We start from the raw sequence: 15337 nt of genomic DNA, 5'->3' as shown, positions 1-15337 counted from the left end.
AGCTGATACCTGTCTTGGGATTAGCTGCCGCACTGCGTGCACGCATAGGAGCGCGGCGTTGGGCGAGCGTGTCGCCAGCGGATGCAGGTGCCGTGGTGACGTGCCGGAGACGTGCCTCTGTGGGTGTATTATTAGATTGCTGCGCATGCGCAGACAGGAGTCTGCGTGAGCCGCAGGTACTGTTGCGTAAAGCTACGCTTATAGTGCCGGCGACATCAAGCTACGGTCACTGGAAAAATCAAATTGAGATGACTTCCAGCAATCAAGACCAAGCCGTCGCTCCATCGCGCAATGCATTTGCATTGACGTGATGTCGCGTTGCTGGCACTATAAGCGCAGTCTAACGCGTCAGAGGGGTGGAGCCTAGCAGCGATCCTGACAATGCCGCCGCCGCCACCAGTCCCCTTCACAAGCACCTGGGACACCGGCGAATGTGACGTAGAACGCCATCCGAAGTGAGGTACCAGCGGGCGAAGCACGGAACAGATGCTATACCACTTACCCTCCATGGCGTCATTTCATCTTACAGCTCACCACATAATTTGATGTGCCTTTATTGAATGTACACCATGTGAGTACATTCGCTGTTGCTTTTATAAGTTTTTTATAAATCGTTTATTGGTCTGCACTAGGAGTCCTCTCTGTTTTTTCTCCCTGAGATTTACCACGATCCACTTACCTGCTGGAATTAGCTGTTAGACCGTCTTCTGCCATTGTTGTTTTATATCCTACTTCCTGTAAGTAGGTTCTTCGTAAGAGCCAAGATCTATCCCTTTATTCTACACTGTTATGGCTGTATTGCACTAGATATTTCTCTTTTATATTTTGGGGTGTTCCGAACTTATGCTTCCTTCTATTCTTGGGCGCATCTTGTTGCGTTTTGACAGCCCGACAAGTATCTTGATCTCTCTTCCTCTGGTCACTTCTCCTCTCTCTTTCTCTGTGTGTAGAGAATGTGTTTCTGCTGCGGCCTCCCACTTTCTTAGGCTAAGGCCCCGCTCCCAGAGTCAGCGCACCCGCACTGCAGACAGGCGGTGCGCTGACATACACAGACCGCGATATGCGGTCTGTAGGGAGCGGGAGCCGGAGTGGGAGGTTTGACAGGGAGGGGGGGGGGGCGTGGCTTGAGCGGAGGGACCCGCTACTCTTCCCCCCCCCCCCTCCCTCCACGGACTCGGGCTGGAGCTGCTGAGGGTAAGTATTAAACACACACACACGCAGGCACACACACACACACACACACATACACACATACACAGGCAGGCACTCACTCATACACACACACACACAAAAGCGCACACACAGGCAGGCACTCACGCACTCATACACACACACACAGACAGAGGCAGGCACTCACGCACTCATACACACACACACACACACACAGACAGAGGCAGGCACGCACGCTTTCACTCCACCCTCCTCCCCGCTCCCCGAAGCCTCTCCTCCTCCCGAAGCCTCCCCTCCCCATTGGCTCACAGCCACACCACGTGACGCGTCAACGCTAGACATCACCATTTTCTTGTGTCCCCTAGCGGCTGACGCGCCACAGCGTGTAGTGCTCTGTGCAGCCAGGGGGGACCGGCTCGCGAGGATTCCCCTGCTGGTGGGGAACTCGCGACATGGCCGCCCACGCCAAAGAGCGCAGCGGGACCGAGGCCTTAGGGTTGCCAGGTGGCTTCTCCAAAAATACTGGACACAATGGGGAAAGGTGCGATGCGCTCGACACACACACCTCTCTCCGCTCCATGCTGTTTCCTCCTTTCCTTGGCCCCACCCCCCAGGCTCTTGACACCTCCTCCCGATTGGCTGCTGCTGGGTATTGCAGCCAATCCGGATGGAGGAAGCTGCCCAGCCCCTAGTAACAGCTCTACTCTCTCCCTGCTCGGGGCAATCCCGTGGCCCACCAAGTTCAGAGAAGTAATACCGGGCACATACATGTCCAGTATTACCTCTAATGTTTTACTGGACAGTGTCCAACTACAGTACAGTCCAGTTCAATACTGGACACCTAGCAACCGTATCTGTCGTTTGGCTAGCAATCTCATACAATTCTCCTCTGTCACCTCTGTGAGTGTCAGGCTGTCTCTTAAGGCCCTCTCCCTGTCACTTGGGCTGTCTCTCTGTCCCAGAATGGCAGTTGGACTTTTCCTGTGTCTTTCAAACTGCTCCAACATTCCATCCAATCCCATATCATCTGTCATGTGTTGCTAGGCAGACCAGGGATAGCTTGTCCCATCCCCCATCGCACCCAAGGTTGCCACCTTCTTCTGAAGGCCAAACTGGAGAAAAAAATAAATAAAATGTCTCTCTTACCTGGTCGCGTGGTGTTGGTGGCGTCTCCCGGCATCCTCCTGCGTCTCCCTCTACAACTCCTGTGAACACGGTTGCCATGACAACGGGACGCTACATGACATCAGTTACGCGACATCACGTTGTGGCGTCATGACGTCACGTAGCGTCCCGCTGTCATATATAACTAATCACAATACACTTGAATACAAATTGAAAATAGTTAAACGATTACACACTGTAAAATGTAATAATTGTATAAATTACACATTTTCATATCGAATCACTATAACTTGAGAATACGTGCAAAAAGTGCGTGTGAAATAAAATATAAACAGACAGATATTTGAAAGAAGTTTACAAGTGCTACAACATATATATAACTGTGGCCAGCAGCACGCGCTGCCATGGCAACCAGAGCCTCTCAGTCCTCCCAGAACAGCAAAAGCCTGGCAAGAGCGTGTCCGAGTCACGATAGAGACAGATTGCAGGAAGCGGAAACACTTTATGCGTTCCAACACTTATCTGGACTACTGGACGCCCCGCCCAAAGCCCAGGTTCTCCAATCAGGAAGCCGGGTTCACTGCGTCCAAAGACCAATCCGTAAACACGGTCCTTGACGTGCCGTTACCCGGAGACGGAAGTCCGGGAGCGGGAGCGCGAGACTGAGTTGAGAGGCCCTGAGCCCACGGGCGGCCCCGCGGAGAAGATGCCAGTAGCGGTGATGGCGGAAAACTCGGTGAACTTCCAGAAGCTGCTGGAGCAGACAGAGGAACAGGAACTGGAGGTGACAGCTGGGGGGACACGGGTCTCACTTTCTGTGTAACACGGTCAGGGGGTGAAAGCACGGGGCTCCCCTCTCTGTGTAACAGGGGCGACAGCACGGGACTCCCCTCTAACAGGGGCGACAGCACGGGGCTCCCCTCTGTGTATAACAGGGGTGACAGCACGGGGCTCCCCTCTCTGTGTATAACAGGGGTGACAGCACGGGGCTCCCCTCTCTGTGTATAACAGGGGTGACAGCACGGGGCTCCCCTCTCTGTGTATAACAGGGGCGACAGCACGGGACTCCCCTCTAACAGGGGCGACAGCACGGGGCTCCCCTCTGTGTATAACAGGGGTGACAGCACGGGGCTCCCCTCTCTGTGTATAACAGGGGTGACAGCACGGGGCTCCCCTCTCTGTGTATAACAGGGGTGACAGCACGGGGCTCCCCTCTCTGTGTATAACAGGGGTGACAGCACGGGGCTCCCCTCTCTGTGTATAACAGGGGTCACAGCACGGGGCTCCCCTCTCTGTGTATAACAGGGGTCACAGCACGGGGCTCCCCTCTCTGTGTATAACGGGTCACAGCACGGGGATGACCTCTGTATAATAGGGGTCTGCAAGGGGGTCCCCTCTATGTATAACAGGGGCAAGTATCTGGGTGATTCCATGGGGCTTTCCTCTGTGTATTAGAGGGGCAGATCTGGGATGACAGCACAGTGCTTTCTCGTCTATATAATAACGGCAGGTCTGGGGATGACAGCACGGAGCTTCCCTCTGTATAGCAAGGGCATGTTTTGAGGTGATGGCATGGAGCGCCTCTCCCTGACCATACTACAGGTATTAAATCAACCACTGGGATCCATCTTACCCAGAAGCCACTCTGTATGCTTGGGTGGCGCTGCATATCGCTGTGCTCTGAATGGTGACTGTGAGCGTTCATGTGCCACTTGCACAGTCTGAAACGACATGTTTTTTTCCAGGCCCCTGGAGGTATCGCTACTCTTCCGGTGTATACCCACCTGTTGGCACTATACCTTCTGCACAATGATACGTGAGTGTTGTCTCCCACTCTGCTTGGTTCTTTATTTTTCGAGCATATCCCCACCTGGAAAGTTTTACTATTATAGCCCAGTCTACCACTGTTACAAAGTATATCATTAGCTGCTCTCCTGCTGAGTATTAGGACAGAAATATGTACTGTGTTACCCCATACATTAATAGAGTATTATTGTGGTAAGGATTTTTAATCTTGTACCTTTTTTAACTGTGTATTGTAAGAATTGTTTGAAATGATTCTGCTTGTGGTTTTTAACAGTTGATACTTTGTATCTTTGTCAGGAATAACGCTCGATACCTGTGGAAGAGAATCCCATCTGCTATGAGATCTGTAAGTCATTAACTGTTTTTTATTCTTGTTACACAGGATAAAAGTAACGACAGTTAAACAGTTTCTTGAGGTCACACTGACTGTTAGCAAGTAAAATAGAAAATAATTCTATTTAAAGTTACTCCATAGCATCTCACGTAATTGAATGCGCTCCTGATCATAATTATTATTGTGATGTTTGCCTGAAATGTTTCTGGATAGCGGTCATTAACCCTGAATGTCACTGGTCTTGCTCCCTCTTGTGATGCTCGGCTGCTGTCTCTGCCGTGTGATGTTTGGCATTTAGAGGTGCACTGTTTTCTTGTTCTCTGCAGTCCAGCTCGGAGCTGGGTGGGATCTGGGAGGTAGGACAGAGGATCTGGCAGAGAGATTTCCCAGGGGTCTACGCGTCCATCGCAGCCAAGCCGTGGTCCGAGAACATCCAACCAGTCATGGAGGCGCTGAGAGGTATGGAGAGACAGTAACCTGTGACCAACTGCACTAGGGAGACTAATAATAGCTTTATTTCATATAGGGCTTTCCTCTATATGGGACTCAAAGCTTCACAGTTGCAGTATAGCGCACTATACGAACCACATAGAAATTTTTGCAGATACAATCCCTGCCAAGATGAGCTTCCAATCTATGTTCTTGGTGCCTGAGGTACATGGAGATAAAGTGACTTGCCCAAGGTCACATGAAGCCGACACCGGGAATTGAACCAGCATCATTGTCTTTATTCACTGAGCCACTTTTTCTCCCTCGGTGTGCGTGCTGCGATCAGTAATCAAGCCTTAGGTAGACAGACCGCTCCTCCAGCAGTGGACTGTAGCATCAGGACTTCTTGTGGTCAGTCCGTTGTGCACAGTCTCTGTGCCGATTCTATTATTATAAAATACTCTCGGTGACCCACAATTGATACAGGGCCAACAAAATCCTCCCTGACCCCTACATGAAATAGCCGTGTAGCATGCGAGGAAAGAATTGGTTTGTTTCTGATCCCCCTCCTGCAAGCGGCAGATTTTAAGTAAGCATAAACTTACCTTCTGGTGCAAATGCTGGTCTTTCATGTGGAAGAGCCATTGCTGGCCCCTCAGGAGTTTGGGGAAGTCTCGACATTTAGATGGTAAACCCTTTATGGCAAGACGCTGTTGGTGGTACAGGATAATGAAACATTCCTATTATGGTAAAGGTATTTAAAGTGAAATTTTCATTTAACGTGTCGATTTCTTGAATAACTGATCAGTGTAGCAGCAGCAGCAGCAGCAAAAACGAAGGATCAAAAAAAGCCAGCCGCTCCTTAAGGGTACAGTACTCACCGGTAGGTTAAAGTAAAAAACTTTTATTGTACTACATAAAAACAGATAGGGTCTATGGACAAGACAAAAAGAACCTCTTCCCACGCGTATCGAACAGCTAGTGTTCTTTCTCAAGGAGTATGTGCACGCAGGTGCAGCTGAAGCCTAGGAGGACACAGGGGAACAGTGCCTGATTGTGAGTACGTTTGGTGCTCCACACTGACTTATGCCGGGGGGGGTTTCATTGTCGCACTTTCAAGTGTAGGTACCTCCGCTACCCCGTTGTTTGACCTCCACTATCAGGCGGATATTAACTCCACTATGCTCCGTTTCACTTGCCTCAGACCCTATTGAGTTACGGTTAAGCAGGCTTCCTGGAGCCTCAGTAGATTTTTTTTCTAAGTTATCATTGTAATTGGCTTCTCGAGGAAGATTCTATCACCATTGTAGTATGTGAGAGCCCAGAGAGGACTTGCCTTGATAAAGCGCTTGGCGTGAAACATGTAGAGGGTCTGTTACACCTCCGTTTTACCATGATTGAATAAATATTTTTGCGGAAGTCACCCTCTCTACCTCGTTCGTTTGATGGGGCGTCGCACTTTTTTCTACTTGGTTACCACAATGGTGATGTCTTGCCTTTTCTTCAAGCCTATCGGCTTCTTCTATCAATTTGTTTGACTAATGATGGCACTGTGATTACTTTGTTTTCCAACTAACTGTATTTTAGTGATCAGATAATTTGGCAATCGTAACGCTTTATAAAAGGTTTTTAATTGTTTTAAAAGTACTACATTTTTTCAATGGATCTCAACCTTTTTCAAGCAAGGGAACCCACCTGAAGGATATTTAAACTCTTGGGCCACCCCGGCTGTTCATCCCCCTCCTTGCTTACACATAATACACACACCCACCCTCTTCTTACACATTCACCCTCACATGTCATACTCACCCTTTTACACAACACTCGCTTTATCCCTTCTCACACAGCATACTCATCCGCTTATACGTAAACATGATCTGCACTCCCCCCTCCTCTCCTTCACTTACTTGCACCACAGACCTTCCCCCACCTCACACACAGCACTCGCCTCCTTTCTCCTCCCCACACAAAGCCTTCTCTCTCCTCCCATCTTCCCACACACCTGAGCACTGTCTCAGATGGAGATCTTCCTCTCTCCTTTGTGCCGGGCTGAGAGAGGAGGATCGCCGTCTCCAGACAGCGCAGGACGTGCACACAGAGCAGCTAGCAGAGTTTCTCTTAAGGACGTGACACTCTTTGCAGAGTGTTTCTGTACACCACGGTTCCCCAGCACTCTGCTTGAGAAACACTGTGCTCCTGTCCTTTAGCTCACTTTCGTCCTAGATTGGGCTGCCCCTGACGAGTACGTCCATCCAGAGTGCAGTTACTGCATTAACCACAAGAGGGAGACCGAGTCTGCCAGTTAAATGTTCACGTATTCAGTTTTCTAGTGGTTCGGGGAATGGAAAAGTTGGGCCCTCAACATACATCACACAAACTTAATGTGACTTATAATCATAACACATGTGCAGGTGACACGAGATGTCAAGGCCAAGAGAGACTCCCCTTAATGTTTTCCCTTAATGTTTTCCCTGGTCTGTCACAAGCCTTTTTAAATTCCTAATGAGTACAAATATTTGCGGCTTTGGAGGTTGTTCCATTCATTTACTACTCTCCTTAAAAAGGTATATCTACCTAAAGTCTGGCATTTTGCTTCCTCCCCCCGTTCCGTCTCACTGTTCCGATCCTTTCCAGACTCGACGCGGCGCCGTGCGTTCAGCCTGATCTCGCAGGTGTACACCTCGATCTCTGCAGATGATTTTGCGGCCTTTGTTGGACTTCCGGTAGAAGAGGCTGTTAAAGGTATGTATTCAAGGAAGAGGTACTGTACCTTGAATGCAAATATGAATACACTTGTAGTAATTAAGCAGTTAATGTGCTTAAAGGTGCAATCCCACATACTGTAGTAGGCCAGAAAACAGTTTTAACCGTGTAACTGGCTTCCCTAAACCAATCTAACTGCTAATAGGAAAGATTTGGCTGCTTTTGATTTGTTTGGAAATTAGTAACAAGTTGAACATATTAGGGACCTCTAAATGGGGAAGTGTTTTCTTTAACTTTCTCACCCTGTCCTTATCCGAGAGCCAACAAGGAGGTGGGGAGGGGGGACTCTGGCTGAACAAGCACTTGCCGAACACACAGTGACATCACACAGTGACATCACACAAATTTGAGCAGCCAGAGGAAATCACACCCCTCTCACTTAAAAAAAAAAAAAGTGTGTCAATCATCCTTAAAGACCCTTTAACATGTCACTGCCATTGGTTCAATGTGGTCCTACAAGGGCTTGACCGTTTAACCGCTGCATCAAGGACATTGACAGATGCATTGACATACATTTGCAGCTGCTCATTTGTGACAAAATAAATACTAGGTACGGCCCTCTATGGGGCCGGCCCCAGTAGCTGCCTGCGCGCCCCAGCGCCATGCGCAACCACATTTAGCAAAGACGAGGATTTTGTCTTTTCTTGTGGCGACGGAGCGCTGGCCACGTCACGGCCAATGAGGGCGAACCAGCCGCGTGACTTCATGGCCCCGCCCCCGCCACGCCTCCCGTCGCACGCTGCCAGGAGTCCACCAGGTGTGCTGCTGCTGGGAACAAGCTCCGCCAGGCACCCAGTCACACGCACTGGGGCCGTAGCCTTACGCAAGAAAGTGATTATTTTGTTGGAGCCATGTAATTCCAGTCGCATGTTCTTCCCCTTTATCTATTTGGCCACATATGGCGGCATCATTAGTTTAATCAAAACGGATTACCAACCTACCTTTTTGTACACAAATGTTTGCATCCCGCCTCATTACGTAAAGACTGTGAAATCCTCACAAGTATTGTCTGAAGACAGGAAACATTTCAAGACATATATTTCAAAATACATGTCTGATTTGTCTTACTCCTCTCCCCCCCCCCTTCCTTATTAAGCCTGTTAACCTTTTCAGTGCCAGAGAGCAGGAGCTGCTGGTAGCAAAAGGGTTCTTGTAGACTAGCCTGCTTACCAAGGCCTTCCTTTCCCGTCTTGCACACAGGTGTACTAGAGCAAGGCTGGCAAGCAGACTCTGTCACTCGGATGGTGATGCCCAAGAAGCCAGGTAGGTGTTGCCGCCACTTCACGCATGCCCAGGAAGCTCAATGATACCTCACCTGTGTTCAATCCTGGGGATATATCTCTTGAAGGAAGTAAATAAATGGGAGATTGTGAGAAAAAAAAAAAGAGCCACTAAGATGGTGCATAAGTCTCATCAGGAAAGATTACGGGACCTTAATACGTACAGCGCAGAGCGTTTTTTTTTTTTTTTAACGGGTTCCCCGGTATCCCTTAAGGGTTCCCTGCCATTTTCAGATCATTTGAAAATTGTACCAAATACAGAAGAATCTGCAATGCATCTCATCTCAGACGCGCTATTAGAGAGGGTTGGGGTACCTTACAATGCATCTGATCTCAGACACGCTATTAGAGAGGGTTGGGGTTCCTTACAATGCATCGGATCTCAAACGCGCTATTAGAGAGGGTTGGGATACCTTACACTGCATCTGATCGCAGACGCGCTATTAGAGAGGGTTGGGGTTCCTTACAATGCATCTGATCTCAGACGCGCTATTAGAGAGGTTTGGGGTTCCTTACAATACATCTGATCTCCGACGCGCTATTAGAGAGGGTTGGGGTTCCTTACAAGGCATCTGATCTCAGACGCGCTATTAGAGAGGGTTGGGGTTCCTTACAATGCATCTCATCTCAGACGCGCTATTAGAGAGGGTTGGGGTTCCTTACAAGGTATCTGATCTCAGACACACTACAGAGGGTTGGGGTTCTACAGCACTTCCCAATATAATTATTCCTTAACCAAAGAAAAGGCTTAAAAAAAAAAAAACAACAACAAAACACTGGCTTAGAGCAGGGGTGTAATTTTCTAAGGGGGGCGCCGAACTGAGTCCCGTACTTAGAGGCACCGCGCTCTTCCTCATAATATTCAAACTGATTGCCGGGGGAGAATGCGGGGCCTTTGTAACTTACCTTCTCCCCGGCTTCTTCTCCTGCATCACCAGATAGTGACGACGCGTCGCCATGACCTCACAGCTTCAAATGGCGTCACGTTGCCATGACAACATGTCGCAGAGATGAGGCGATACCGGAGGGCGGGGGCGCGACTTAGGCTGCGCTTATAGTGAGCACTGTGTTGCTTGCTCACGACCACGTGACGACGCCGCCGCTATAGCGAAAGTTGCACTTGAGTAGTGCGATTTTGCTGGCGGGAAGGGGCAGAGACGTCAGCAAGGGGGAAGGCACAAAAGGCAAGATTGGGATGTGATTGGCTTGCCTCCAGTCACGTGATGCGACCGTCGCTGTGTATCACAAAATCATTTGTCTTCTGTGCTTTTGGTCTCCACGTCGCTATGCAGCGCGGTCCCGCCCACTAGGGGCACCCTCGATGGAGTTCAGGTACTAGTTTTGGCGCCATCGCCATAACTAACTAAGTGCGGCCTTATGAGGGAAGCAAATTCCATAGGAAGACTGCTGCCAGAACAAGGTCATATAAGGAATTACTTCTTCACCAAAACAATGGTGGATTTGTGGAATAAAGTCTGAACAGGGCTGGTAGGGGCTAATAATATAGCGAGGGGATTCAAACAAGTTTGGGGTAGACATAAGATTATCCTAATATAGAAGAAAAGCCAAGGATCAAATAGGGTCAGAGGTTTTACAGCAGATACGCAAATGGGCAGACAGGGTGGGCTGAGCGGATCTTATCTGCCGGCAGATTCTCTGTTCCTGTGATGTGCAGTAATTGGAATGTTCGTCTCGATGTTTTTTTTTTTTTGGTGTTGCCAGGAATCTAATCCTGTTAAGTGGTGTGTGAGGGTTGCACATTACATTGTGTGTGTGTGTGTGTGTGTGTGTGTGTGTATACACGTACATGTCAAGCAGAATTTGTACCACATGCAAATGATGTAATGGTTTTCATACACAGACGCGCTTGGTTTAAAAGGGATTTTGTTCATTTCTCAATGTAATCTGCTTACTTTTCCTTTACCAATCCGCCTCAAAGTACATATTGTGCTTATTTGTTTCCTACATTTGAACCAGTGAATTAAGGAGTAACTGCTGTGCTCGTCTATTTATGATGTGCAGACCAGCCGTTACGAGTACTTATTACTAGTGCTTCCATAATACTCTGCCAGCCCGCCTTATATTATTTTGTTATCCGTTAAGGTTTTCCGTTACTCGGCACAAGCCCTGCGACTGGCTTTGCATAGTTACTAAAGCCTTTGCAGCCTGTTTCTTTCATTTGAAAGACGAGCAACTGCTTTTTCGACCTGAGAAATGCGCTCGCCTCGGCACCCCTTGCCTCTAATCCAGGGCCCCTTCCCTGTTCCTGAGCTGGAGGCGGGACAGCCCAATAAATGTTCTCGCTGCAGCTCAGTTCATAGTTTCCTAAAGCCCTGCAGGTCTGATAGAGGGGCGGGGAGCTGCTCTGTAACAAGATGTATGGTTTTGGGGGGGAGGTGCAGGGTCAGAGTTAATGGTATTTTTCTGAACTCTTTCTCCCCCCCCTCCTCCTCCTCCCCTCCCCACAGATTCTGCTCCCCTGTCTCTGATTCCCAACGAGCAGCAGCTGGCCAGGCTCACCGACTACGTGGCTTTTCTGGAGAACTAAGGAGCCCTCCTACTGCGAGATCAAACACTGCGACAGGAGCAAGGCTGCTGTCCGAATCCCTCCTCCCCCAGCACCTTTGCGTCTGCCCCTGGCCTAGTCCCTCCGAACTCGATTTGTTCACCTTAACCCCCTTTTGCTGCCGGTTTTGAGCCCGCGGAGCCGCTTACGTTGTCAGCTCTTCTGAAAGGGTTCATTGCAACGGGAGGTAGTGTTATGGAGCAGGCTGTGAGCTGTGCTGGCGGGAATAGCAGGAGGCTTTATCAGTAGTTGTAGAAGTTCAGCTTGTCTTGCTACATACAGTACAGCTGCTACTATGTGAGTGTTAATCGGGGTAGCAACACTGCCCACTCGATGGATAAAGGGTTAAGACGGGTTCTCAACTCTACTACTCAAAACCCCCCAACAGGTCAGGTTTTCAGGATGTTTCTGCTTCAGCACAGGTGTCTCAAAGACTGAGCCACTGATTGAGTCCCCTGTGCTGAAACTGGATATCCTGAAAACCTGACCTGTTGAGGGGTTGTGAGTACTAGAGTTGAGAACCTCTGGATTAAGATTTAAGGATTAATCCTTAGGATTTGGGGCGGATCGGTGGCGTGCTGGAAACCTTTAAGTGAGACCCCATATTGTAGCTCAGGAGGTAAAGCCCACTAACCCCTTTACCAATGTATCAAATACATTACTGGCTAATACATGAAACAAGCAGAAACAGGAAGGGGAAATTATATACCAATGGAACATGCTATCGGGTGCTTTCATAGGTGATACCACGGATCCACGAGGGGGGCGGTGTGTGTGGTATATGACCCTGTTGCTAGTTTCAAGGTACAGTCGAAGGCCTGTAACAGTCCAGTAATTGCCCTCTGCCAGGGCACGTAACCCCTATGCTTTCAAAAGGGCTTGCAAAGCGATGCACCGCTGCCCTCTTTAGCGCCAATTGGGTCTGTCTCACTTCGGAAAGGGATCCTGTGTCCCTACAGGACCCATGAATAACCTAAATGTGTCATGGCAGACTGTAAGTGTGTCCCTGTCCGTGCAGGGAATGTCAGTACCCGTCTCAACGTCCCCCAGAGAGGCTGCAACGTGTGCACTGCAGAGGTAGTGTTACCTCTGCGCTGTATGTAAATGAGCACGGTGTGATATTTGGCAACCTGTAGCCTGGTTATTAGAAGCCCTTTAATAGGGACACTGTCACATTAAAACATGTTTACTCTGCGGCTGTGTGCGTACTCTGAGTTTGTGTTAAACCTGGTTGCAGGCCGAGCGGACATCAATTTTCTCTCTGCTTGTTTCAATTCATTTAATTGTTTTCCATTGAAGATATTTTGCCCTGATAAGTGCAGTGAGAGAGAGCTCTCAGTTTTTTTGCTGGGAAATCGTGGGGAGAGAAATAATGGCTGCCAGAGATGGCCTGGAATGGAAATGGCTCAGGTAGGAATTGAACTCTCAAGCGTGTGTGTAGGATAAAGAGTTTGACGCTTCTCCTACCAGAGGGGGGCGGGCTTGTTGCTGTCCCCGCGGGCAGTGAAGGTGTTAATCGCTACACTTTGAGCCTCACGCGTATCAAGTGCTGCACACGGGCATTGCTCTGGAAACGCTGCAGATTGCTGCCCCTGTTTTGACGCTTGCGTCACTGTATCCTGCCTCTCTATTTCAGTTCATTTTTTCCATTTGTACCCGTTAACAAATTGGGGAGCAGTTTAGCAGCAGTTAATGGAGGAATTCACCCCCCCCCCCCCCCAAATGAAAACAGCGAGGTTCAGCTCTGGATCCCCTGGTTACACCCCTGTTAAAAAAAAAATCAAACACGAGCAGGGCATTGCTGCTTTTAAATCAGGCTTTTTTTCTGCTGTCCAGGCTTTTTAACAGTGCAGTAAATAATGATTTATCTGTCGGATAATTAAGTGCCTGCGTGAGAAACGTAAGTATTAAAAACAGACCTCCAAACTTTCAAGTCTATGTTTCTAAGGCTGTGCCCCTCAGCTGGTCTGTTATGCTCCCGAAGCTCCTTTGTTTTATTAATAATCAAGTTCTTTAAAAGTTCCTGGGAACCCGCTCAGAAATGAAAGCACCAGATTTTTACTTTTCGCTGCTTTTTTAAATTGCTTTTTTTTTTTTTAATTAGTGATGTCACAAACCATAACATATATCCACCAACAGCATCATTTTATAATGCTAAAGAGACGTCATTAATGACTACATACGGTTTACATTTGTGCGACCGTCTGGAAATGATAAATTCTTGTTCATTTTATTTTTAGATGTAATGCAAAATCTTTAATCCACAGTGAACCCAAATCTCATCAGCATTTGTACTCTGATGGGGGACCCTCCAGGGTTGTTTGATTCTGCTCAATGCCAGGCAGACTGCTCCTTTCCCCCAGTGATTCTGAACAGGGGGGGTTAGTGAACCCCCTAAGGATTCATGAAGTGTCTCCAAGGAGGTTCACCCAGAAAATGGAATGGTGCATGGCCAGGGCTGTATTGTACTTTAGGGGGGCTTGGTGTGGGGGCTTTAGCTAGGTCTTTTACCTGCTCCGGCACGGCATCCCCCCAGAGGACGTGACATCACGTAATGGCAATGCCACACCATGTGATGTCGCCTTGTTGTCGCAACGCCATTTGTCATCACAGCACCATGATAACGGAATGCAGGAAGAGGAGATGCCATCGGACAAGTAAGACGGTTACTGAGGCCCGGTGCTCACCCCCCGACAATCAGGTTAATTGTTGTGGGGTAGAGCGCTGGGCTCGTGCAGTGACGGCACCCCCATCAAGCCGGCCCTGCCGTGGATTCCAGGCAGTATAGTGGGGTTCTAAGACTGAGTGAGGACAACACCTTTTGTATGAGTGGTGTAGCTGGAGTTTCCAAAATCGTTCCCCTCAGTGCTTTGCATCCACAGCAGCAAGGCATTGTGGGGTGTGACTTTGGAAGCTCCAGCAGTAATAGACCGCTAAACCACCACTGCTCTCTGCCCACACTGGGGGGCAGTTGGGGGCCTGATTAAGCGTGTTCCCCCCATGAGCTCAGTACAGTATACTGCCTGGGATCGGTAACACAGTTATGTTAGTAATAGTCTGAATTGTCAATAAGATTTATTAATTAGGGGTTATCTCTCCCTCTCGTCAAGATTGGAGGGTGTGAAAATTCATAAGAATATGATTCTCAATCAGGATGCTATGATTTCAGTTTGGGTTGTAATATAATTTTTTTTAATCATTTCCACCTTGGTCACCATGCAACATTTGCAATGACGCACAGCATCTAGGGCAGGAGTGGCCAACTCCAGCCCTCAAGGGCCACCATCAGCTCTTCAGGATATCCCTGCTTCAGCACAGGTGGCTCCATCAGTGGCTCAGTCGTACACTGAGCCACTGATGGAGCCACGTGTGCTGAAGCAGGGATATCCTGAAGACCTGATGGTGGCCCTTGAGGGCTGGAGTTGCCTACCTCTGATCTAGGACAATCTGCCTACAGCACAGGAGGTGCCATGTTGGAGCCTTTGCAAGGAAGGGGTGCAGATGGGAGGGTGTGATTCTGCGCACATTATTTGGCTGGGGATAAGAGGTTTCGTTCATTCTCACTAGCAAACATTTGCTAAAAATAACTCCCGCGCGTCTTTCTCACGTGACCATCATTTCGTCGGCTTCAATTCTTCCTTAAACGTTATAACTTTGCAGGATTCTGCGGTTTCGGAAGAAGACAAAACACCAACATTTTCCAAGCTAAATCAGAGTCCCATTTTGTGCCTTTAATTAGACTGTAAGCTCTTCAGGGCGGGGACTCCTTTTCCTATCGTTACTTTTATGTCTGAAGCGCTTCTACCCATTATGGGTTATTTTATATGATTATGTCACGTGTATTACAGCTGTGAAGAGCTATGT

General features: G+C 48.7%; 1 protein-coding gene across 1 annotated transcript; it reads left to right on the top strand.

Annotated features, from left to right (window-relative positions):
- Positions 1 to 2828: 2828 nt before the first annotated feature.
- COPS8 (COP9 signalosome subunit 8) lies at positions 2829 to 12667 on the top strand. The gene is made up of 7 exons (XM_075607344.1): positions 2829 to 3079; positions 4041 to 4111; positions 4399 to 4447; positions 4762 to 4894; positions 7499 to 7606; positions 8828 to 8890; positions 11376 to 12667. The coding sequence occupies exons 1-7, from the start codon at positions 3002 to 3004 to the stop codon at positions 11453 to 11455; spliced, it is 582 nt and encodes a 193-aa protein (XP_075463459.1). The 5' UTR covers positions 2829 to 3001; the 3' UTR covers positions 11456 to 12667.
- The last annotated feature ends 2670 nt before the right edge of the window (positions 12668 to 15337 follow it).

The sequence above is a fragment of the Ascaphus truei genome, chromosome 7, assembly GCF_040206685.1.
Source record: "Ascaphus truei isolate aAscTru1 chromosome 7, aAscTru1.hap1, whole genome shotgun sequence".
Classification (NCBI taxonomy): Eukaryota; Metazoa; Chordata; class Amphibia; order Anura; family Ascaphidae; genus Ascaphus; species Ascaphus truei.
The sequence above is the reverse complement of the archived record's forward strand: the minus strand, read 5'-3'. Positions and strand labels throughout refer to the sequence as shown.